Here is a 27,591-nt window from a genome sequence, read left to right on the forward strand (position 1 = left end):
TTCTATTATTTTAGACTTAATGACTTCACAGTATTCCATTGAAGATATACTATTTTTAATGACTTCACAGTATTCCACTGAAGATATACTATTAAAAAATGAAATCTTTATTAGGTTGGTACCAATTAAATAGAAAATTCTACAATAAATATCCCTACAACTATGCTTTCATAGACATTCATGATTATTTCTTTAGGATAAAGTGCTAAGAGTATGCATGGTTCTAAGATACTTGTTATCTACTACAAATTGCCCTGAAGGATCATCAGTTTAGACCCAATCAGCAAGTAACAAGTAACTGTTCTCCACACTAACAGAGAAAACACAAGTATTAGTGTAAGTACTAATAATAGTAGCTTTTCTCCCCCTCAAAACAAACAGAGGCTTACCTTCATATTCAGCTTACTTAATACTTTTGCTCTGGAGAAAATTCCAAATGGGATTTTATTGATTCGATTGTGTTCCATGTTGAGGGAATAGATGGTGGAAAACTGAGATGGACCACCTACTGGATATAACTGGAAGCAATTTCTAGCTAAGGTCAAACTATTCAGTTTCACAAGACTTGATAAAAGACTCTGTAAACAAAATAAACACATGAATTAGAACTGTAACAGGATCACTCCATAGAATATAGAGCAGCAGGCACAGATGCCTCAAAGGGCCTTCAGGTAACAAATGACAGAGACTGCCTGGGCCAGATCTGTGATGCCTCACAGAGAGGGACAGTCACGACTCAGCTCTAGCTAACTGTTGCCTTATAGGAATGTGGAGCCAATAGTGTTAGATTTCCAGATTTTACAAGAAACAGAAAACTCATGAAATCTGATTTTTATTCCTTGGCTTTAGCTTATTTAGAACACTCCATAAAGAAGGGGCGCCTGGGTGGCTCAGTCAGTTAAGTGTCTGACTCTTGATTTTGGCTCAGGTCGTTATCTCAGAGTGTTGAGATCGAGTCCCTTTGGCTGTGGAGCCTGCTTGGGATTCTCTCTCCCTCTGCCCCTCCCTACCCCCCCCTCTCTAAAACAAAACAAAACAAAACAAAACACAACACCAAAAAAAAAAACAACAACCCACCACCCTATAAAGAAAATATGTCTGAGGGTACGAGGTATCTCCTGAGTGGCCAGGTTGAGAACCTTACAGAACAGAATTGTTGGCATCACACAGTCCTGAGTCTGTGTCCTGGCTCTGCCACTTGCTCTGTGACCAACCCTACTCAGGTCCGAGTTAATGATCCTCTAAATTATTATTAACACAATACCTGACTCAGAGGAAGCTGTTATTCAGTAATTTAATGGCTCCTTTAAAGAAGATTAAATTCAGAAAATGACAACACTTCTTGATATTATATAATATTGTTTTTCCATATGGTAAAATTTCAGAGGGAAATAGGCATCTATCAAATAAGTATTTACTGCACATAGTAACCCCCTTACTTCAGCCTCCCACCATGTAACCACAGTGCTAGGCGTTTAGGTATTACAGAAGAAATTCTGCCATTAAAATGACTAAACCCTATTTAGAGCACACAGATGGGGAAAAAGAAAACAATACATAACTGTATATAATCAATAATAAATTATATGTAATATGCTTTTGCTATTCAAAGTCTGGTTGAAGGAAGAGCAACATTAGCTTGTTAGAAATGTAGACTTTTAGGTCCTACTCCTACAGAATTGAAGAATCTTAACAAGATTCCCAAGTGATTTGTATGCTCATTAATGTTTGAGAAACACTAGTATAGGCTATAAAATAATTCTGAATCCTGGCTCTATCTTTCAGTGGCTTGTAACTTTGGGCAAATTATTTCTCCAAACCTTAATTTATTCATTTGTAAAATGATAATGCCTTATTCTGTAAATTTTAGTGAAGACATTTTTTAAGAGATAAAATACATAAATAGCTTTACAACCTCTAGCATATAATAAGTGCTTAAATTTTAAGTCCCTTCTCTATTTAAATTTAAAGAAAAGAAGAAATACTGGAATAACTGGAAAAGCAGGAAGGAGACTGAGAGTGAGCTAGATCTTGAAGGATGAAAAAAGTTTAAATATTCAGAGAAGCAGAAGAAACATTTTGGATTGATGTAAAGGCCCAAGCAGGGAGGAAACAAGCTGTGCGAGGTATGTATGTGTGTATATTTTAAATAATGTTCAAACATCAGCTGTATACCAGGAGGAAACTGAAGACTTTAGTACTTGAGGTGTCAGTTGATTTCTAAGACCAGCTGAAAGAATGAAATAACTATGTAATTGAAGGTATAATTATATGGTGAATTGAAACTTGTTCTTTATGCTGAATGTTAAGAAGCTTTCAACATTTGTCTACTGATGTACACAGATAAAAGGAAGAGCTCAGGTAAGAGTGCTGAGAACACTTTGCATGGCAGTCAATTCAAGAAAAATGCCTATATCCTAACTTTACTGAAAATACATGAAGTTTTGAGTTTCATGGAAAAAATGTTATTTTTATTATTCTTATAGCTGACTAACTTTACTGATGTTCTTCTTTGAAAAAACCTGAAGATATCTGAAAAGGGGTAAGAAGAAGGCAACTCTGCAACCTTTCATTCTTAGGGCATATAATGAAGCTATGCAGCTGTTTATCAATTCCCTAAAGTCAGACACATCTGGACCCCCATCTTAGGTCTTCCGCTTACCAGTTACATGACCTTTGGTGAATTAGACAATCAATGTATTTCTCATAGTACTCCCAGGAAAGTATTTAAGGTACAAATTTGGCCAAAAACATAAGTTCTCTTAAGTCTTATTATCCTTCCTATTTGATAATACCCCAATAATTAATACAAGATTTTAAATGGGATAATCCATGTAGAGCTCCTAGCCTTATACCTTGAGAAGATGTGTCTACATTAAAACTAGTCCAATTTCAGACAGTCATCAAATAGAGAAGTATATAGTCATTTTGCCAGCTCTGATTTCAACAATGAGCCCCAATTGGAAACCACTTTCCTGATTGTGCATGCCTAACCCAGCTTGACTGTCTAGTAAGTGCTGTCTAATGGATTTTATTGTTTTCCTTATTGTGCTTATTATAAATGCAGATAATTACATATTTGCATTAGGAATATGCTGCTTCCAAAGCACACAGACTACTTTTATATAAGACTTAATCCTTTCCCAGATTTGGACAGGGCCAATCAAGGGCTTCCCCCATAGCTTCTCTATCTGAAAATAGGCCAGTTTAAATACGTGCACATGGGCGCAGACACACACATACTTCTTCCACAGCCAGACTGAAGAGAGCTATCTTCTTTATAATTCTTTTATCAAAAATAAATCTTGACTAATTTCAGTCACAAAATATTATATGTGAAACTAATTAGCACAATGTCTGTATCCTAAGAGGTACCTAATAACTATTAGTTTCCCTTCACTGATAATTAGAGTGGATATAAAAATAAGTTAAATTTTCTCATTTTTTGAAATTTAATATACACCCAGTCTTTATATTAGCCTTATTAACATTGTAAAAGCAGTCAATTTTAAGCTCACAATCACATCCTAAAAAAAAAAATCTCAACAAGGTCCAATTATTGTGCCAATTACTGTTAGAAAAAGAAAGGACATTCAACAATAGAACCCCACCCATTTTTACCATTCGAAATTACCACTAGCAAAGAAAGACAAAAATCCAGACAGTCTAGTTGTCCGGGCTATCTCTACAATCTGTGGATTCTATTCCTTATCCCATTTAAACTGCAGGTGAGATACTGTCATAGCAGTTTTAATACTGGTCCATCCTAGAAAATACAATCCTGAAAACCTGATTTTTGTACTCTAATCTAAAGGTTTTCTAAACACCCAAACACCCAGAATAATAGAAGCAAAATTAATAGGTACTTTTTTCTGTATCCCTTAGAAGCAAATTATTAAATACATTTATTTTATAAACTAATTGCTACATGCTTATAGCTTCATATGCTCAAATTGTTCTTTATGAATCATAGTATATATCTAAAAACATTTGCCCAAAGCACCTTTATTTTTAATTCAAATACACACACACACACACCGAAAAACTAGAAATAAAGGGCCACATAAAGAAAACATTTGCAAAGCTCAATCAGTAAGTCCACAATTCCATTCTTTTATTTGTTAGAATACTTCAATAAGACATAATGCTTAAATAACCATAAGCAAACATACAAGTTGTGGGTATGCTAAAATAATAATATGCAGCAAAAGAATAAAATAAGAGTACTGCATTCTGCCCAAAATGAGTAAAAATATTTTTTCATAGAACAAAAACCAAATTAAAAATAATGTGTTAAGAAATAACAAATTTTGGTGATTGGTATATGCTAAATAGGCTTTAATATTATTGTATAAGCAGGGTATAATTTGGGTCATGGAAGTGCTACAGCCAGTATTAACATGATTAATAAATAGTGTGCTCTACGTAGCTCATTGTTTTCCTGTATCATCTTTCTATAGCACTTTTTTAAAGAACTGAACTGGGTAGGGTAGTTGAGTTTTAAAATTAACCATACAACTCTTCCTTAATAGCGGTTATTGTCAGTTCCAAAATGATGTGAGAAAGATTTACATGATGCTTACATGGGAATGTAGCACACTGATTTCTCACCTTGGTTTCTCCCTTCTACACATAAAAAAAGAAAAACTTAGTTATGTTCCTATAATCATACCTATTCTTTCTTCTTCAGATATTTATTTTAGTGGTGGCTAAATGTCCGTAGCATACTCATTATTTAAACAATCTCAATAATCAAATTCTTCACCCAGCTGTAAAGATTTACCACCTCTCACCTCCGGTAAAGCAGAAATGTTATTGTTCTCTAAATTTAGCTCTTCAAGGGCACTGCATTTTGCCAGTGATCTGGGTATTGCTGACAGTCTGTTGTATCTCAGACCAAGACGACTTAAACTGGACAGGTTTCCTGTGAATACAAAAAAAGGAATTTTTTTAATCTGATAAACTTGTTAATTTCTTGTATTGTTTTATTGTTAATACAACTTCTGGTATCACATTTTTAGATGGGCCAGGTTTAAATGTCAAATGTAGTGTAGTCAGCCTCTAATTTTAAATTAAACAGTATTACCAGCCTTAAAAAATTACAGAAGCAGATGCCTGTGTCAGTCTTAACTTTGTGGAGACAAATATTTTGATGTCTTTCGACTTTCACGATCTTTCTGAAGTTTGCCCATTTCTTTCTTTTTGCTTTGACCATTTTTCAGAAAGTTGTTGAATAACCTTCTTTCTTAGATGTAACACTACTATAATACTTACAGAAAACATTTATTAGCTTATAGCATAAATTAAACCTTGAAACCCTAGGATGGCAGTCACTATGCCTCATAATCCTATCTAATTATCAATCATCTGCATCTTTCCCTCTTGCTGAAGAAATGAATGATTAAAGTTGTAAGAAATCACTAAATCGAGCTCATTTTTACTCTTTACTTCTTCAAGCCAAAACTTCGTCACTGATAATGAAAATATTCTAATAATTAAATACCATAAGTATAGCCAACTATAATGCAGAAAAACTTAGCAAGCATTTCAATTCCTGTAGGAATTGTAATTGGAATTATTCCAGAGGTATGCTATTTTCATTTACATTACTTTCTTATAATAGTGTCTGGAAACTGGGCCAAGAGTTTGCTGGTTCTGTTTTTGTTTTTAAAGATTTTATTTATTTATTTCACAGAGAGATAGACAGAAGAGCACAAGCAGAGGGAATGGCAGAGGGAGAGGGAGAAGCAGGCTCTGCATTGAGCAGGGAGCCTGATGCGGGACTCGATCCCAGAACTCTGGGATCATGACCTGAGCTGAAGGCAGACGCTTATCTATCTGAGCCACCCAGGCGCCCACTGGTTCTGTTTAAGTAAGATTCCAACAGGCAGAAAACTGAATTCAAAAGCAACAATAAAAACTATCACTTAGCAAAGACAAGTTAATTTTGTGTTTAAAATGCTTCCTAAATTAACGAAGGATGCTTTACTGAATCTTTCTAATGACATTCTGGTAAGACGTTGTCAATTTTGGAGAGGGGGAAAAACAAGCTGAGGACTAGATGACTTTCCAAAGCCCCAAAGAATTTAGAGATTAGAAATAAGAGCAGGAATATTGTTATCACTGCACTATGACACTGACTATGATACAAATGTTTCTTAACATTTGGGTTCGCAGAAAATAATCTGCTTTGCGACGAAATGTTAATTATAGTCGTATTTGTGGTGGCAAAAAAAAACGGGGACAACCTATTTTTTCAAGAATCTATGAAGAATTATTTAAACTGGAGACACCACAGTGTCACAAAGAATTTTATGTTATCTATTTGACTCGGGGCAAGTTACTTAACGAGTCTATTTCCTCATCCATAAAGTGAGGATAACAACAAATACTTGAGAGGGTTGCTCTAAGGTTAAATACAATGTGTGTAAGATATGCAGCACAATGACTGATACATATGTTCAAACATGATTTTATTCTGTAGTGTATGTCTATATTCTACTATATTCTACACCTATAAAAATTATGTTACAAAAAATTTCAAGATGTGAAAGACTATGATATTAAGTGAAAAAAGAAGATAAGAAAAATTATGCATTTTGTATGATCTCAACAACGTAAAAAAAGAACTAGAAAAGAATGGAAAGAAAACATCAAAACTAAGTTATCTCTGCATGGTAGAATTATGGAAGATTAATTTTTTTTCCTGTGAACTTGCCTTTTTCCTAATTTTCGATAGCTTTGTCATTTAAAAAATTTGATTAAGAAAAAGTCTATAATTCTAAAGTCATTTTAATTTTAAAAACTGCAATATCTTTATATCATTCTTTTTTTGAATGAATATTTTACATCATGGAGACATTTTTATACTAAAGTAGAGGTAAGACATTTGGACACTTTACATTGTGAGGCTCATCTTCTCCATAAAGTGTAGATAAGAGCTAAATCATGGAAAAACAGCACGGTGGTCTGAATTCTTAAATAGGCACCCTGATTAAAAAAAGAGATGAAAAAACACCTAAGAAGCAGCAATAAGAGCCATCTGAGAGTAATAAGCATTGACTCTAGCATAAGAGAATGTGAAGAAACTTACCAAAGCCACCACCCAGTTAGTGGCAAAACTAGACTCAAACTCAGCTGGCTCTTATAACAAGTAATCATTCTTCAAGATCTTCACTGACCGCACTGCAGTTAGCTTGCCGCCTCTTGACACAGAAGCCTATGTTCATTCTTACTCCCATGCTGTTTGTCCATACTGTTGTGCTCATGGAAAGCATTTTTATTCCATACTGAGTCCAAAACACTCGTTCATGAAGCTTTCCCTGGCCATTCTATCAAGATCTCATTGATCTCCCTGTAAATTGGACTCATGACTGCATATTGATTTCACTATAAGATGGCATTTAATTATACTTGTTTTTATGTTGTCAGTCATTTCATGGATTAGTTACCTCCACCCAACAGACTGAAAACCCTTTAGTAAGAAACCTTATATATTTCTATCTCCCCAAAGAATATGTTTCAGTGCTAAGCCCACAGCAGGCATTCATTCATATTTTCTTAACTGCAGAAGCTAAAGCATTTTACTGTTTGTTCTCCTCTCCATTAGGAACAAAAGGTAAAAACTTAAAATTATATGAGATGCTTTTTTTTGACCCATTCTCATTTTAAAATAGGGAGGGAGGGAAGAAATCAGTATTTTATCCTTTGCCTATCCCATGCCCCCTACAGCTACAACAAGGCTGGTAACCGTGGAAATTTTCCTACAAGTAGTGATAATGTCTGATTTTAAAGAACTTCAAAAATCTTATGGTAGAATTTTAATTTGCTGTATGAAGTTGAAGACAGAAAAAGCAGTCGACCTTGGGGGAGCAAGGGAGACACCATTCCTTTCTCTCCTTCATACCACTGCTTTCCCTATGGAAGAAACCTGCTCCAATGTAATAAAATGGCTGAAGCATTTACCAAGGAGTCTCTGAAATCTGCCAGAAGGGTAAAGCACAAAGACCCCATATTTTTGCTCTATCAACTGACACCTCTATTCAATCACTGTTTAGAGCAGAGCAGTACACAAACACAATATTTTAAACATTATTTATTCTCATCAAAACCTAAAAGCTTTCTCTGATAACAAAGATGAGTATAACAAATTCTAAATGCTTATCAATTCAAAAGCCCAATAAATAGAACCAGATTCCTGAAATTTCTCTTCTAAAAGCAAAATAACTCTTGAATTTCTCACTTTTAAAATCAGAATAGGTTTCTAGAATTTAAAAATTACAAAATGGAAATAATGCAGTGAAACTGCCACATGACTTTAGTACCGAAATTAGCGGTTACTTAAACAGAAATAGTACCTCCAACCTTCCTAAACTTTTTCTTTTTCCCTTTTTTTTTTTGGTGTGGTAGAAATTAAACTTTAAAAAAATGTAAACTATGAGAATATGCTATTCTGATGAGAAACTCACATGTGCAAAGCTCTTACCACTTTACTGAGAGCATGGCATGTTTGGTCATCCACATTTTGCCAAAATCCACGACTCTCAGCAAAATAGGTGAAAAAAAATTAAGGATGAAATATCAAAATTCTCTTGTGTGAGGAAAAAAGCTGGACATCAGAAGTGTGACATTTACTGATTCATCCCCTGTAGTGATTTCAACTCTAGCCTCCTTCAGTGATTGGTTTTACCACAAACTAAACTGCAACCTAGAAATCAAGCCATGACTTGCTTTAATGTTGAGCCATTTTGACTAAGAAATAAAATCAATGTTGCTGAGCTTCTGTGTATAAATGTAGACTGATCACTGCCAATCACTGGCATTTAGCTTTTAAGTGCTTAACTTTGACTATAAGTTGTTCTGTGCTCTGCTCTGACAGCTTGCTTTCTTATGCTGTCAATTTTTAAATTACAGCAACATCAAATGACTATGAATTAAAATTAGATGCTTTCAATTTCAGCAAATATAATCAGTATCTTTAGGTTAATTCAGTTTAACTTTTGAGTAAAACTCTTAACTCAAATGATCTTAATTTTATTTTAACAAAGTAGCAAAAAAAATCAGAAGAAAAGGTACACAGGTTCTAAAATGAAAATAATGTCAAAGGTACTTTTTTCCCCAGAAACACTGAACCAAAAAAACTGAAAGCAAACTGAAAAGCAAGCAATATAAAAATTCTTAATGTCAAAAACCCAAAAGAATGCCACCATTAAAAAGAAAACTAGTAAAGTTGTTACATGAAGCTGCACTGTAATTACCTAAAACCTAATTACTAAAACTCTACTTGTTGATACAACCATAATTACTGTAACATTTCTTCAGAGCCCAGTGCAACAAAAGACCTCTGTGAATTGTTCTGTGCTCCAGCCTTGAAGGCAAGGTCTTGTTGCAGATTTCTCAATCTCATTTGAAAAGAAATAGAAAATAAAATATTTTTTCCTACATGAGACCTCTTACCTCCCCCTACCCCTGGTTTCATAAAATCACCAGAGATCACGGAAGGCTTTAACAGATCAAGTTCATAGTTTGAAACAAAATGAATGCTGTAATGAAGTTTAACATTTTCTACAGTTCATAACTGATTCTTAAATTAGAAAATATTTACATGAAAGAGAACATACATTTTATTCAACAGGGTAGACTAATGGTTAAGTCAGAGAAAGTATAAATATGTTTTGAAGTACTCTCTCACCTAACTACAACCAGCTGTCCCCTCCCTACTTCCTTCTGCCTCTTCTCCACATCCTGTGAGCTGTCAGTGATCCTAGCACTGCCCAGCCTGGATGTAAATGGCAGTGATTACTGCCAAGGAGTGAGAAACTACTCTAGGAGTGTTCATGTTAAATAAAGAAAGGGGTAAAAACATCTCAGTCTACTTTTAAGAAAAAGAAAAGGCAAGGGAGTAAAATGATTTTTGGAAAATTTGATTGTCAGGTGACAGTTGAAACATCTCATTTCAATTGTGAGTTTAGAGCAAGTTTCTTTAGTCCAGGGAAAGTAGAGTAGGGCAGCTGCTGTGGGACTTACATCAACTGTGCAGGATAGGTGTGGATTTTTTTTTTTTTTTAAGTTATACTTTTCAAGAAGTAGAATAGGAAAAATATCAGCAGACCTATGTTCCAATAAAGTTTACCACTAAATGTTTTGGGTGAATTTCTCTTCTCCGATAAATGAGAGGGAGAATCTCAAATGTCAATCAATTAAGACTACTGGGATTTATAATAGACCAAGACCCAAATGTTTGAATTTCTCACCAAATCTCAGCCTTCTGCTATACAATCAAAATACTGGGGATAAGAGAGATGGAAAAGGCAAAAGAATTTTTAATATACATGGCATACAATAAATGACAATATTATAAAAATTTCAATAAATATTACTCATTTTGCCATTATTTGGAATAACAGCTATAAATACTCCATTTGTTGACAACTATCAAAGCATGTAAGAATAAAAATATTTACAATTTTCTTGTTGTTAATGTTTCAGTTCTCACTGATTTCCAATACATACTTGTAATTTGATCATGCAGAATGTTCTAGAAGCAAGGCATTTATGTTATTTTGAGATAACATCTTAACCACAACAGATTAATAATGAAGTCAAATGTTTTCATATTAATAAACATACTTAAAACACAGTTATTCTGACAGAAGTGAAATATATAAAATTAAGAAAGCCAGGAGAAAGAAGGATACATGGAGAAGTCACCCTTTGTCAGAAGAAGTGAATCCAAAAAACCATGACCCTAGTCCTAGTAAATGGAAGATTTTTATCATCCACCACCACCTATACTTTCTCTGTTTGTCAGGGCTATTCATTTTTGTACTAATTTCATCCCCCTTTCATTGTTATTTGACACAACACAGATTCAGACACATGTATAAAATATTAAACAAAATATTGTTGGACTATTTGAGAGAAACAACAGCGCTGACTGATGACCATGTCCTATATATATCCATTTGATCAGTTGAAAGAGTAAAGGAAATTACGTGGGTATTTAGGAGAAAGAGTCCTAAGCAGAGGGACCAAGAAGTATAAAGGCCCTGATGCTAGAACTTGCCTGATATGCTTAAGGAGCAATAAAGTGTTTAGTATCTATAATCCTAACAAATACACAGTGAATAAGCACTGGTAAGAGGGATAAGAATATTAACTTTATAACATTTCGAGCATCTTTAATTTTGGTTCCCGTCTGATTTGCAGTAAACAACCTTTATTGTTCTTTCTAAAACCAAGCAACTATGCTTTTATGTGCTTTAATGTCATAAAAAAAGATTATGCATTATTCTTTCTTTTCTCCTTTACTGTTGTAACTAATCGGTTATTCAAAATAAAAAAACTTACAGACATATCTTGCAATGTAAGAACATACAACACTAAGTATGTCTATGTAATTCAAGGAAACTATAAAGTATATAAACTATATAAAACTATCAAAATTAAACCTATATGTTGATTGGCTCAGAGTATCCCAGGGAAATGGACTCTGAAAAATCAACACTGAGAAATATAATGGAGTTCTTGAATTTCAGAAATAAAGGAAAGTACTCTGGGTGGCCAGGCAAAAAGACTGTCCACTTAAAATGGGAAAAAACTGGACTGGCCTCATACTTTATTCAGTACCAGAAGACAGTACAACTACCTCTTAGTTCTACTAAGATGCTCAAGGAAACAAAGCTGGACCCAGTGATTTTTACATCCATCCAAACTGTTCAAGTATAAAGGTTACAAACATTCTATAACTAGGGAACTATTATTTATGAACCATTTCTGAGAAAACTGTAAGATTGACTTGAGCCAACCAAGAGATGACTGGGGCAACTATGACAACAGGACTGTTGATGAACATTAAAAACAACTAGAGATCAGCATAACAAGATATAACATAAATGTTACATGTCCCGACAGTGTATCTGACAAAAATTAGGAGGGAAAAAAAGACAAAAAATGACAGGTAGTAGAATAAATCCACTGATTGCCTCATCTATGTCACTCTACTCAACAAAAGTCAATTAGAAAGTATTCTGAAAAAAAGAAAAGAAATACACAATATATCAGGATTTGTGGAATGCGACTAAAGCAGTACATAAGGGGAAATTTATAGCACTAAACGCACATGAGATGAAATCTTCAATGTAAGATCATACAACACAAACTAAATATGTCAATACATAATTCAAGAAAACTCAAGAAAAAACAAAAAACTCACATCAATGACCTCAAGCTTCCACCACAAGAAACTAAAAAAGAATAAAACTCAAAACAGATAAAAGGAAATAATAAAGGTCAAGGTGGAAATCAATGAAATAAAAGTCAGAGAAACAATATAGAAAATCAGTAAAACTTAGAGATAATCAATAAAACTGATACAATTCTAACCAGACAGATGATAGGAAAAAAAGAGATCTAAGTTACTGATACCAGGAATGAGAGAAGTGACATGACGATAGATTCTATAGATATCAAAATAGTAAGGGAATATTAGAAACAATTTTATGCCTATTAAATGTGACAAATGAAATGGACCCATTCCTTGAAAGACATAAATGACTGTCTGCCCAAGAATAAAGTGAGGGGTGCCTGGGAGGCATAGTCAGTTAAGCCTCCAACTCTTGGTTTCAGCTCAGGTCCTGATCTAAAGGTCATGAGATGGAGCCCCATGTAGGGCTCCCTGCTGAGTGCAGTGTCTGCTTAAGACTCTCTCCCCCTCTCTCTCTGCCCCTCCTCCTCCTTCTCTCTAAAATAAATCTTTAAAAAATAAAACAGTGACAATCTAAATAGCTCTGTATTTATTAAAGAAATTGAAAATTTTTTAAAGATTTATTTATTTTAGAGAGAGAGCACAGGGGAAGGAGCAGAGAATCCTCAAGCAGACTCCCCACCGACACAGGGCTCAATCCCAGGACCTTGAGATCATGACCTGCTGCAAAATCCAGTCTGCCACCCAACTGAGTGAGCCACCCAGGTGCCCCAAAATTGAAATTGTTTTTAAAAGCATTCCTACAAAGAAAATTCCTGACCCCGGTGGCTTCACTGATGAATCTTACCACATATTAAAGGAAGAAATAATGCCAATTTTATACAAACTGTTCCCCAAACTGAAGAGTAGGAACACTTTCCTACTTATTATATATGGCCAGCATTACCCAGAAATTGAAACTAGACAAAGAACAGGTTTTATAACATTATATGTTACTATGGTATATTCAAAGCAATTAAGTAAATCTAATTTTTAAAACTTCTACCAGAATGTATCTTTTTTCATTATGTCTTCTTGGTAAGCAATGTCAACCATATTATCTGAGTTTTTGTCAAGTTCAGGAAAAGATTATAAAATTGTATTTTATTTAGTTTCTTCATTGTATTCTCTTTCTAGAACTTCTAGTCCTTTCTCTCATGACTCTTCATCACTCACTTTGTATCCTTCTGTCTTTTTGTTCTAGATTCTAACAGACTTCTTCCACTTATCCTACACATCGCTATTTTGGTCTTTGGATGTGTTCATTCTATTACACAGTATTTCCCATTAAATTGAACTTTATATGGCAAAGATATTTCTAAAGAATGTATTCTTTGTTTCTTTTTTGCACCAGTCTGTTCACGTTTTATAAATGCAACACATATCTTTTCTATGCTCTTTTTCTTCTAGGGTCACTTTGTTCATCCTGGCCATTTCAATAGATTTTAAGATAGAAAAGCAAGAAATAATTGTGTTCAGTCTCTACTGATCCAGAAATCCAATTCCTTTATTTATATAGGAAATTTGGTAAAATTCTTAAGAATATAGTAGAATAATCCACTATATGTTATATGTTATAATCCAACTATATGTTATACACCATCTTGCCTTTCAGAAATAAATCTAATGCAGTTAACTAGTTAACTAGAATACTTAGTCTGTTGCCACTACAAACAGTAATGTGATATAAAGAATTCTGGGCCAAGAATCAGGAAGATATAGGTTCTAATGGCTAGTTATTATATCCTTCTAAAGAAGTCTCAGATTACTTGTCCTGTAACTTAAAACAAAAAATTCCTTACAACTGCTTCTGTTTCAAGTAATGGTAGACTAGCTAATTCAGACAAACCCTCCCACTGAAAAAAGTTAAATACACTTCCAAAACAAAAACAGAGAGCGAACAAGATAATGACTAATTACCAGACCAGAAACCAGCTGGAAACCCAAGAAATAAGCAAAATAATGGACAAAATTTTGTCCTAAGAGTGCTTCTCTAACTGGAAGACACAGCTGATAAGGCATGTTTCTGCCAAGAGTCAAAATCTACAACCAGGCAAGGGAGGGGAGTCCACAAATCAATATCAACTGGGATACTACAGGGCTGCACCCTAGCACTAAGGGTAAACCAGAGGTAAAATAGCCCTTCAGTCAGTCTACAGACTACCTTTGAATGACCTGGGGGACCAGAAAAATTTCAAACCTTAGAACACAGATAGATTCAAGTGGTCCCCTTAGGTACCTGAAAGAAACAAACGAAAATCCTTCTGGAAAAAGATCTCACCATCATAGGCCTCTTATGATACAGTAACAAAAGAACCTCATAAATATTCATTACTGGAATTACAAAAATTAAGTACAGGTGTAATTTTCCTAAATAAACATTACAATGCTTATAACACACCAGTAACTAAAAAGATATTCAAACTTTTAAAAATTTCCTTTACTGTTTCTATACATTTACGGACTTTTAGAAAGATAAATAAGACTGTGTAAATATAGAACATATCACAATAAGCACACTTCAGCTTTTGAGTCTGGCTAAGTATTTGAAAAACATTTCATACTTCAAGACATCTCTTCTCTTAGTCCCTTCAACAGTAGAGATGAACAAGCTTTAAGCTATATTCCCCATGTCTTAAAGACTAAACAGCAGTGGTTTTATTTTTCAGTGTGTTTGCTTCAGTAAAGAAGGGACCACACCCTATATAATAGTATGTAACATTCTGAAATAAGAAAAAACAGAAAATGCACCCATTCTGTAATTTAAGCAGAGTTATAATAAAATATATACTCAAAATTCAATATTCCACATTCTATCTTTATAATCTGATTGAACTCATTTCCTAAAACCTAATTATTCTCTTCACCAAGAAATGGAAATAAAAAGTTTTACTACTTTGACGCATTTTAACTTCTAACTTTTATTATAGAAATGGATCAAAAACAGTCTTTTGAATGTCCAAGTAGCTATAAATGACTATCAATGTCACCCATACCTATAGTATCTGGGAGGTCTAGCAGTTCATTGTGCTGCAAGTCAAGGTTGGTTATCTGTGTGCAGTTTCCAATCTCCTTTGGGAGGTGTTCAAGTTGATTGTGAGCTACATCCAGCGTAATGAGGTTACATAATTCACCTGTAAAATTGACCAACATAAAAATTTAACAAGAATTATTAAAGAATATATTAAATAGTACTGAAAGAAAGAAAAAAAACTTCATTTTCTATATTATAATTATACCTTTCTGGAAAATGTAAAAGTCAAACACAAGATCTAAAACTTATTAGAAAATGACATCTTACAAATATCAAATCATTATGTTGTACACCTGGAACTAATGTAATGTTATCTGTCAATTATACCTCAATAAAAAAAGAAAGAAGAAAATAACATCTGATAAAGTTAAAATGTTGATTATAAATGACTACTAATATAAATGACTGCCAACTAGTATTATATATATAGTTTTAAATAACCAATTCAACCACATTTGTTTGTATATTCCATACTTTAAGTAGAGCTCACTAATTTTTTAACTAAAATTCAACACAATATCAGATTCATCTTCAATTCAATTTGACAGACATCTTCTACCTCAAAATATATATCCTCAAATAGGCATATGTTCTGATGCTATATAAATATACAAAGTGAGATTTATAAATCAAAAACTGCTCCTAGATTTTAATAGTACTCCACAAGGATAGAAAATAAGGTATATTTCTCCTCATTCTAGTTGAAAGAGCTGTACTGGCAATTTAGATTATTCTGTTATTCTGCAACATTCTTCCTTGCAGAATTCTTTATTTGAACATACAGTTCAAAAACTTCATAATTTGTAACAGCTACATTGGTTCTCTCATGACACTCCTTTTTCTCTAAAGGCATTAGTTATAAATACTGAAAAAGTAAGATGAGCAAATCAAGTGCATGAAACTGAAAAATGGGTCTAGGGCACATTATTAAGCCATATTATTATAAACACAGGCAACAAAGAGAAAATAGGTAAACTGAAATTCATCAAAATTAAAAACATACGTGCATCAAAGGACACTATCAAAAGAGTGAAAAGACAACCCACAGAATGGGAGAAAATATTTGCAAATCCTGTATCTACTAAAGGATTAATATCCAAAATAAAAGAACTCTTACAACTCAACAAGTCTCCAATTTATAAATGGTCAAAGAACTTTAATAGACATTTCTCCAAAAAAATGCATAAATGGCCAATAAATACATGAAAAGATGCTCGACATCACTAATCATCAGAAAAATCAAATCAAAACCACAATGAGATACCATTTCATACCCACTAGAATGGCTATAATAAAAAAACAGAAAATAACAAATGTTGGCAAGGAGGTGGAGAAATTGGACCCTTGTGCTTTACCACCCAGGTTCTCAGGGTATAGATGAAAAATCCCCTCCTGTTTTTCCCTAGGCATTGCATATTCAAACTGCAGAAAATCAAAGGAAAAGAGAAAATTTTGGAAGAAGCTAGAGGATAAAAGCACCTTACTTTTGGAGAAACAAGGATAAAAACCGTATTATTTAGACTTTTCAGAAAACCATGTAAACAAAAAGAGAATGCAATGAAATATTTAAAGTCTTGAAAGAAGAACCCACCAATCTAAAAGTCTGTATCCAATGAAATTATCCTTCAAAGTAAAAGAAAAATAAAGACTTTCTCAAACAAAAATTGAGGTAGTTTGTCACCAGTAGACCTGTCTTACAAGAATACTAAAAAGTTCTTCCAAAAGAAGGAAAATGGTATAGGTTAGAAACTTGGATCTATATAAAAGAAGAGCATTGGAGAAGGAATAAAGATAAAATATTTCCTTACTCTTAAGTAACAGATACTGGTTTGTTCAAAGTATTAATCGCCACAATATATTAGATGACTATAGATTAAGGATAAATGAAATGAATGACAGCAATGTTATAAGGGACAAAAGGGAGGAATTGGGAATATTCTGTTATAAGGTAACAACACTACCCATGAAGTGGCATAGCATTATTTGAAAGTGGACTTATAATTAGCTGTAAATGCATACTGTAAACTCCAGGATGACCACATACATACAAACAAAATTAAAAGTATAAACAATATGCTAAGAAGAGAGAAAATGGAATAATATAAAATGCTCAATTAAAACCAGATAAGGCAAAAAAAAATGATGGAAGACAAAAAGAAAGAACAAGTTCAGCTAATAGAAAACAGTTACAAATATAATTGATATTAATCCAACTAAATCAGTAAATAATCTAAATGCACCAAATAAAAGACAAGAGACTGTCAGAGAGGATAAAAGAAAAAAAGAAAAAAGACCCAACTGCATGTTGTTTTCAAAAAGTTCCTTTAAATTACATACTGGTAAATGGAACAATTCTCCAAAAGATAACAATTGCTCAAGTTTGTATACCTGCTTATCTCCTCTGTGTCTAGTACAGTGCTTAGTACACAGCATCATGTTAACTTAAAGAATAAATGAAGATAACAGGGGAAGATAAAATTTGGATTCTAATTCTCTTCAAGCCAGAAGTAATAAAACATTTTTTTGAATTTGCCATCTTTTCTAATAAATAATACACTTGAAATTGTTTCAGTTCCTACAAAAGTAACCTCCACTACTCTAAAGAAAGATACACAAATCCAAAAGTGTACAGAGTCGAGGCAAGTAAATAAAACAACAACAGATCCATTATTGCTCTACTGCAGGACTTTTCAACTTCAGTACATTGACATTTTGAACTGGATAATTCTTTGCTCTACGAGGCTGTCCTGGGCATAAGCAGCACCCCTAGCCTTTTACCCATTAGATGCCAATAGCACCTCCCAAATAATAACCACCAAAAGTGTCTCTAGACATTAACAAATGTCCTCTGTTGTAACACTGCCAAAATCACCCTCAGTTGAGAATCACTGCTACACTGGAGCAAGAAAGTTCAATACTGTCCAATCCTCACATTTTTCAAACAAAGCTGGAAATGCAGATTTTCAAATAAAATCTTCTAATGCTTAAATGCTAACAACTAATTCTTAGGTTAAAACAGAACAAAACATGTTACTAAACACATTTGTGGGCTTTTTTCAGTATTCAGGATGCCAGTTTGATTCCTCTGAACATAAAAACAAATTAGTTACTAACATTTTAGGAAATTTGCATATGACTATCTAATATTAAAACTAAAAAATGTTTTTAAAAAGCAGAAATAATCACTAGACTCAAATAAGTTAAATCTTTTTGATTTGTGTAAATCACCACACGGCAATGGATTATTTTAAACATATATTTTCTCCAGAAAGTTATCCTCCAGCAATACAACTCTCTGCAAAGTCAGGAAATCATGGTAATACTGACACATTAAGAAGAGTGTCACCTAATAACACTAATACTTCTTTCTCAAAGTCTAGTAATCCCTCAATTATTTTGAAAATGCTCAAAGCTCAGGAAACGGGATTTAATTTTTTTAACAGCACACAAAATATAGCATGATTTTAAAATCTGGTCTTCTAGTACCTGAAATACAGTACACTCACAACTAAATTATATATATTATTGGGAGTTAAATCTGAAAATTATTTTAGACTTTCCCCAAAATCCACATATAAATTTTAAGACCCATGAAGAACATTTTCAGAACTTTAAATTTTGTTCAGTCCAAAAAGTCTAATAAACTTCAGAAAGTTTGTCATTTATATATAATTTCCATGAAAATCTAAAGCATTTTCAAAACGAATCCAAAACTTCTATTTAATGCAATTAACAAAACATTTTTAGTGCTGGCGGTGAGAGGAGTTTAAGATCTCTCTTCTTCAGAGTAACACTCATAACTGCCCAAGCTCCTCTTGTTCATATTCAAATAATTAAAAACATTTGAAAATTGTGAATATATGACAAATTCTGTACTAGACATTGTGCCAGGATAAGAGCCTAAGTTATAATTTGTAAGATATTTAAATATTAAATATCTAAACAGTTCATGAAATCTTATACACTATGTGCTATTTCTATATAATTCAAATATGATAAAAATATGTATCTAAATCCATCCCAAATGGTTCTCAAGGATAATAACCAAGGTGTTAAAAATGACTTGCCTCTGCCTGGGTTTAAGAGTGGCTTTTATTTCCTACTTTATACATTTGTATTTTGTGATTTTTCTTCATTTTTGTTCATTTTTTAATTCAAAGAGAAGAAAGGGAGATTCAAAGAGGTAAAGACTAGCAGTCTCTTCTACACTGTTCGTGGAAGAGCATTTTCTGGCCGTAACAAAAGTTTCCTATCTGTGGAGCAGATGTATCTTTTAGTGAAAATGAATGCATCATGCTATCATATGGGTAACATCAGCCATTAATATTACGCATCTTATGACTTATATTCCACACTCACTAAGCCATCTTTTGATTTTAAATTTGACTTCCCACACATTTGCCTACAGAGAACGTGGACTTCATTCATTTATCCATTCCACAAATGTTTATTAAACACCTACCATGTGCTAGACACTATTCTAGGGGATGAGGATACAGTATGAAGAAAAAAAAAAGATAAAATGCCTGCCTTCATAGAACTTACATTTTAACAAGGAAAAAACAAATTAACATATAATCAAGGTGAGGAAGTATTAAGAGCTATAAATGAAAATAAAGCAAGATAAAAGTAAAAGTGTGATGGGGGAAGGAGATTGGAGGTGTTGATAATAAGTAAAAAGGCTGATGACGTAGCATTTGCAAACAGACCTGTGCTTCAGAATTCTCTCTCCCTCTGACCCTCCCCCACTCGCGCGCTCTCTCGCTCTCTCTCATTCTCTCTCTGGAATAAATAAATCTTTAAAAAAAGGAAAGAAAACAGACCCAAATAATGGGAGAGGGAAGAAGCAATGAGAATTCTGGGGGAAGAATGTTCCAGGCTGAGTGAAGAGCAAGCACAAAGATAAGGCAAGAGAGCAATTCAAAATACAACAGAAGGCCAATGTGGCTAGAATCATGATTAAGGAATCAGGTAGCAGGAGATAAAGTAGCCCTGGGTCAGATCCACTTAAAAGTCTTGTAGGCTAAGGCAAAGAGTTCAGCTTTGACTAAGAAAGGGGTGGTAACTGTAATAAGAGTGTTTTTTATTATTTTTATAGCAATTTTAGGTTTATAGAAAAACTACACAGAAAGTACAGAGTTCCCATAGATCCTCTTCCCAGCAGTGTCCCCTATTAACATCTTCCATTAAGTGATACATTGTTACAGTTGATAAATCAACACTGATACATTAATATTAACTGAAAGTTCATATTTTACATTAGCACTCACTCTGTGTTGTCCAGTTCTGTGGGCCTTAATAAATATATAATATCGTGTACCCATCATTACAGGTATCATATGGAATAGTTTAACTAGAGGCGCCTGGGTGGCTCAGTCGGTTAAGCATCCAACTCTCGGTTTCAGCTGAGGTCATGATCTCATGGCTGTGGGATCAAGCCCCAAATTGGGCTTTGTGCTCAGTGCAGAGTCTGCTTCAGATTTTCTCTCCCTCTCCCTCACTCTTTCTCTCAAATAAATAAAATCTTAAAAAAAAAACTACCCTAAAAATCCTGTGCTTCACACCTACACATCCACCCCTCTTTCCCTCTCCCAGAGCCCCTAGCAACCACTGATCTTTTATTTCTGCCTTTGCCAGAATGTTACATATGGTTGGAATCATGTAAGATGTAGCATTTTTCAGATTGGCTTCTTTCATTCAGCCATATGCATTTAAGGTTCCTCTATGTCTTTTTGTGGCTTGATAGTTCATTTATCACTGAACAATACTCCACTGTATGGTTGTACCACAGTTTGTTTATCCATTCATTTATTGAAAGACATCTTGGTTGCTTCCAATTTTTAACAATTATGAATAAAACTGCTAAAAAACATTTTGTGTTCACTTTTGTATGGACATAAGTTTTCAATTCATTTGGGTAAATAACTAGGAGTATGACTGATGGATTGTAATGGTAAGACTACGTTTAGCTTTGAATTTGCCAACTGTCTTCCAAGTGTCTATACCATTGTGCATTCTCACCAGTGACAAGTAAGAGTTTGCATCTACATTTGGTGTTGTCAGTGTTTTGGATTTTAGCCATTCTAATAGGTATGTAGTGGTGGTGGTTGTATTTTGAAAGTATAGCTTTACAAGATATAGGGGAGCCTTATGGAAAAGCAATAATAATGTAATAATGTTTGCCCTCAAAAAACAAAATCTATCCTGGGAAATTAAGAGCCACATAAAAATAGATAAAAGCAGAATGCTGTAAGCATAAAGCAGGAGGTATATAGGGGCACCTGGATGGCACTCAGTTAAGCGTCTGACTCTTGATCTCAGCTCAGGTCTTGATCTCAGGGTCAGGAGTTTGTGGAGCCTACTTAAAAAAAAAAAAAAAAAGTAGGAGGTGTACACACATACACAAAGTGATGGGTAGGGGACACCTGGCTGGCTCAGTCACTGGAGCATTCAACTCTTGATCTCAGGCTTGTGGGTTCAAGCCCCACATTGGATGTAGAGATTATTTAAAAACACAAATCTTAAAAAATAAAAAAAGTGATGGGTAAATAGAGAAGCAAGATTCTGGCTGGGTGGACTAGGAAAAGCTACATTTTAAAAGATGGTCAGAAACTACACAGATATTAAAAAAAAAGAAGAAGAAGAAATATGAGAAGTCAGGGAGGAAAAATAATCATGAGCTCCAATTCTTTTGTTAGGGATATATTCAACAGAAATGAGTCGCTATATTTACCAAGAGACTTATATTACAGTAACATAGTGGCACTATTTGTATTAGCCCCAAATTACAAAGTACCAAACAAGAGAATGGATAAATTGTGGCATATTCACACTATGAGATATTATGCGGTAATGAGAATAAACCATAACTACATACACCAATTATGATGAATAATGCCAAGAGGAAGAACTCAAACACAAAAACATACATAGGTTATGGTTCCATTTATATAAAAACAAGGAAAATTAGTATTTGTTAGTAGAAGTCAGTATACTAAGTTTACTCTTGATGGGAATAATGACTGAAAAAGGCTCTCCTGGGTGGTCTTGATGTTCAATTTTTTAACTTGGATGCTGATACTATACAGTTTGCAAACATTCTTCAATTGTACATTTATGATATATCAGTAAAAAGTTAAAAAAAAAAGTCTCTGGCCCAAGCTCCTGCTTTTGGACATGCCTTAAACTAAAACATGGCACAAAAACAGAAAAAGCCATTTTTTAAATTTGTGTTAGATGAATAATCTTCAACATATTTTAGTAGAATGTTGTGTTTTTTTTCTCTATGGAAGTTCTTTAAAGCCTAAATTAATTCCATTTTGAAAAATAATTTTTCTTTTGCCTTGTCTTTAGAGGAGGCAAAGACTGAACACTATATCCAAGACTTTTTAAGCATGCCATAACTCTATATCCAGACAATGAAGCATGCTGGACATATTCCTTCTCAAAGGTGACGAAACTGTCTAGATTCTTGTTGGGATTCTTCCTGCTATTTCTCTGAGCAATATAGTCTCCAGGGTTACTCTCATATATTAAACCCATTTTCATTTTGTAATATACAAAGTCAGTGTTCCACATGCAAAAAGAAGTGGGACACATGGTGCTTGATATCTGGAAGTCAGGTAGTTGAGATGTAAAACTAATGTTCATCAAATAACAGAAGAGTGATTTTAGGAGGAGAAAAAAAATTTTCCCCTTTTGGAGATTGCAAGTTATTAAAATGCATTTAAATACCAAATTCCTGAGATTATTTGGAACTTTTCTAAGTTTCCACTTTTTTCACATCTTAATTTAAAAAGATCTTTGACTTTTAGTAATTGTTAAAAATATTTTATACGTGGTTTTGTTCAGAGTAGCTTAACAAATAGTTTATTAAATAAGTGACAAACTAAATGTGTGGGGTTTAACCAGTAACAAAGGAACATTATTATACAAACATTTGAATATACCATGTCCCTAAAACATAACAGAAGATAAACTATTATTCTAAGAGCATTAAATTCAATCAGTCTGAAACAAATTCCTACGTTCATGTTCTCTTTATCAGGCACAATGCTAAGCATGAAAGATACAAAGAAACTACAAGACACTAAATACCTGTTCTCATGAAATTTAAAATTAGTAGGAGACAACATGTGATTTGATGGAAGCCAGAGAGGGCTCTGCTTATGAAATTTCATCATTAAAAAGCCATTCTTTAAGATCTTCAAGGTCTTTCATTGTCAAAGTCCTTTATCTTTAGGGTGACCATCTCATTCACTTAATCACTCAATAAAAATTTCTTGCGTACCTACTGGAAATTAAGCAGTGAACAAACCAGTCTATTCTCAAGGAGCTTACATTCTAGTATGCACCGAAGGAAGCATCAGAAAATAAGGAAATAAAGTGATAACTGCTGTAAACAAAAGTAAAGCAAGGAAAGATAGTTGGAAGTAAGAGTGTATGGAGCAGCAAGGAGGAACCATTGCATATATGAACTGAAACACAGGACACGGTAGGGGGAGAAAGGAAAAGAAGAAAAGAGATCTGGTAATAAAGTACAATCTGAAGTTTCTGAACAAGCATGATAATCAGAATGTTGTTCTAAAAAGTCTATTTTCTCATAGATTTGAAAGAATGGATTGGAGAAGGCAGAATTAAGAAGCAGTCTTATAGGAAGCTATTGCAGTTAGCTCGCATAAAATAATATGAGGGCCTACAGTGAATAATCAAAAGCAGTTGAATGAACAGGCCCACTACACGAGCAACTAAGAGACATGGAAATAGCAATAGGAATATGGTAAGTTATACATGATGAAGGGGTTTTGTTTTTTTCACAGGTGGTTGTGGACCAATATTCTGTAAAATACAAAATTGCATTCTTGGATGTTCCAGCAATGTCAAATTGTTGTACAAGATTCTAAATGCTTACTTTCAATTTGTGTTGTTAACTTGTGACAAACTTGTGACAAAAAAATTCGTCAGCCAGCAACCTGTCTGGTAATTAGGCCACACTTTGACACGATCTAGAACAGGGAAAAAAAATCCTGATTCCAAGATCTCGAACCTGAACTGACAGAGAAGATAATGATGCAATTAAAAGAGAGAAACAGAATCCAAAAGGAAGAGAAGTGTTTGGTGAAGAGTTATATTTTGATCAGGCTGAATGTGAGGTATCAGTGAGATATATAGGTAACAATTTTTGGTTAATTAGGGAAAAAATAATATACAGGTCTGAAGAAAATGTTGTCATGATAGAACATTTTTGTCCCAAAGAGGGAGTTGCGGTTAATATCCAAAGAGTCAAATTCTGGTCTTCTGGCTAATGGTAATTGTGGAGTCCTGGATAAATTCTTTTAAAAACACTATACAAAAGCATGCAGAGAGACTCAAAGCAGAAACTAGAACAAATTCAACTCTTGTAAAAAGGGGACTGTGGTAGGCAGACTTTTAAGATGGCCCCAATGACCCTGCCCATGTATAATTTTATACACTGCATAATTAACCCTCCCTTGAGTGTGCACTGAACTCAGTGACATGTTTCCAATGAAGAGAATACAATAACAGTGACGAGATGTCACATCTGTGACTAGGTTACGAAAGACTGTGCTCTCATCTTGCTACCACCCTTTCTATTGCCTTCTCAGCTTGCACCTTTGATAAAACAAGCTGCCATGCTGGAGAGATCCATGTGGAAAAGAACTGAGCAGTTTCCAGCCAACAGCCAGCAAGAAGCTGAAGCGCTTAGTCCAACAACTGCGAACTGCAATCCTTGAAAACAATCACATGAGCTCAGATGTGGAGGCTTTTCCAGACACGCCCTCAGATGACACCCCAGCCCTGGCTACCACTTTGAGTGAGAGATCTTGGGAGGAAACCCTGAATCAGAAGATCCAGTTAAGCTATGCCTTTTTTTTTTTAATTTTATTATGTTAATCACCATACATTACAGCATTAGTTTTTGATGTAGTGTTCCATGATTCATTGTTTGCATATAACACCCAGTGCTCCATTCAATACGTGCCCTCTTTAATACCCATCACCAGGCTAACCTATCCACCCACCCCCCAGCTATGCCTGATTCTGAACAAAGAAACTGTAAGACAGTAGTAAATGAGTGTTGTTTTTAGAGCTATGTTTCAGAGTAATTTCTTATGAACAGTAGATAAGTTATATAAAAAAACTACACTCAGTAAGATCTACATTTGTTAAGGCTTTTACCATGAAGTTACTCACAAATCTGGCAGCAGAAAATAAATCTCAAGTAGAAAGCCACAGTCCTACTGGGCTGAGATGCCAGAGGACAAGGTCAAGGGTCTATGACAGTGGCTGGAATTGAAAGTTGGATATCCTGGAAAGAAGGAAACCACAAAGAGTGGAGTCCCAAAATCTGCATATCCATACCCTCAAATTTTTGACTGACTCTAAAAGTACAACTATGGGAGAGAAGACTGCAAGGAGCCCAGGGGGAAAACAACAGCTAGAAGGCAAAAGTGCCAAACAGAGATTTTGACAGCTGCCATCTGTAGTGGGTAAGTTTTTGGAATTTCAATCCTGCCAAGTTAGAAGGGTCAGAAAACAAAATCCCAAAAAGGCCATACTATAAAAATAAAGACCATATATCAACACTAAATCTCAGAAAAATATATCTCAAATTAAAATTTCATTTGCATGGATTAACAATAGATTTAGACACTGAAAAAGAAATTATATATAGCAATAAAAAATAGCAACAGAAACAATCTAAAACACACACACAATATGAATAGACTATCAATGACCTGAAAGGTAACATAAAGAGATCTACTATACATGTAGTTAGAAATCTACAGAATAAAAAAGCAAAGAAGGCGCCAAAAATCAAGAAAATTTCAAGAAATAATGGCCTAAATCTTTCCAACTTTGATGAAAACCACAAACCCACAGATCCAAGAAGCTCATAAACTCCAAGCAGAAGCAACATGAAAAACACCAAATAGAGGCACATTGTAAACAAATTGCTGGAAACCAGGGACAAAGAAAAACATTTTTTAAATATACAGAAAAAAAGACCAAAAACACAAAAACAAAGAAAAGAATACCAGCAAAACTGTTGCCCAAAACTAGGCAAACCAGAAAAAACAAAACCAAACAAAACCCAGAGAGATAGGACAGAGAAGTATAAAATACAGAAAAAAGGGGGAAAAAAGAAAAGGAAAGCTGTCAAACTAGAATTCTATACCAAGAGAAATAGCTTTCAAAAATAAAAGCAAAAGGCTCTGAAACAAACAAAAGCCTGCAGAATTCATTATGACCATACCTGCACTACAATATATATTTAAAGAAGTTCTTTGGAAAAAAAGAAAACCGGTAGAAATTCAGATCTACACAAAGAATGAAAGTACTAGAAATGGTAAATTCATGGAGGTAACTATGAAAGAGGTTTTTTTGTTTGTCTTGCATTTTTTAATCTCTTTAAAAGATAACCAAGAAGGACGATGGCATGACAAAAGGCACAGGAACCAACCTAAAAGAGTCCACAATAACGAAAGGTGGAACAAACTGGGCAACAAAATAATAAAAATCATATTGGACTGGAACCCACAGAATAGAATGAGTCCAGATTGATATAATTTAAGTAATGGAATAAATAAATCTATGAGGCAGAGAAAGGACAGCTTTTCATTATAGAAGAATATCAATTAATGCAAAAGAAACAAGGGAAATTTTTAAAAATCACCATTAGAATACAGTAATAATTGTTTCAGGGAAGATCAAGATCCACCAATGAATGTCAAAATCAGCGAACAAAAGATTAAGGAAAAACAAGATATTGGCATAGACTAAAAACCAGCACTCCTTAGGTTAATTATTAAGAAGAAAAAATTACTAACTTTAAAGTAGAGCAGCACAGTAAAAATCACCATAACCAAGGTCAAAAATCACCAGCAATGAGATAAATCAACATCATATATCTCTTGATATGATTCACTGGGAAAAGCACCATAATCACCTTAGTGGCATTCTTGCCAAACACATAATCTCAAACTGGTCATGAGAAAATAAATATAAACAAAAAATGAGTGATCTATTACATAATACCTGAGCAGTACTCCTCAGAGGTATCAATGTCATGAAAGAAAGGGAAAGACTTTCAAAAATCCTTCCACAGGTTGGAGGAGACTACAGACATATGACTATTAAATGTAACGTAGGATTCTGGAACAGAAAAAGGACATTAGTGGAAAAATTGGTGAAATCTAAATAAAATTTGTAGTTTATAGTATTGTACCGATGTAAATTTCTTGGTTTTGATCACTGCATAATGGTTATGTAGAATGTTAATAACAGAGGA

At 34.0% G+C, this 27,591-nt stretch overlaps 1 protein-coding gene across 2 annotated transcripts in view; it reads right to left on the reverse strand.

Annotated features, from left to right (window-relative positions):
* The window catches only part of SHOC2 (SHOC2 leucine rich repeat scaffold protein), an 87,781-nt gene that overhangs the window by 6,964 nt on the left and 53,226 nt on the right, over positions 1–27,591 (reverse strand). For both annotated transcript variants that reach the window (XM_025880753.2, XM_025880752.2), the window contains exons 3-5: positions 15,241–15,378; positions 4,794–4,924; positions 390–578 (exon numbers count right to left, since the gene is read on the reverse strand). In XM_025880753.2, coding sequence (XP_025736538.1) covers positions 390–578; positions 4,794–4,924; positions 15,241–15,378 — 458 coding nt within the window. The remainder of the gene's footprint in view (positions 1–389; positions 579–4,793; positions 4,925–15,240; positions 15,379–27,591) is intronic.

The sequence above is a fragment of the Callorhinus ursinus genome, unplaced genomic scaffold (genome assembly GCF_003265705.2).
Source record: "Callorhinus ursinus isolate GAN/ISIS: 27379988/994484 unplaced genomic scaffold, GSC_fseal_2.0 scaffold20, whole genome shotgun sequence".
Lineage (NCBI taxonomy): Eukaryota > Metazoa > Chordata > Mammalia > Carnivora > Otariidae > Callorhinus > Callorhinus ursinus.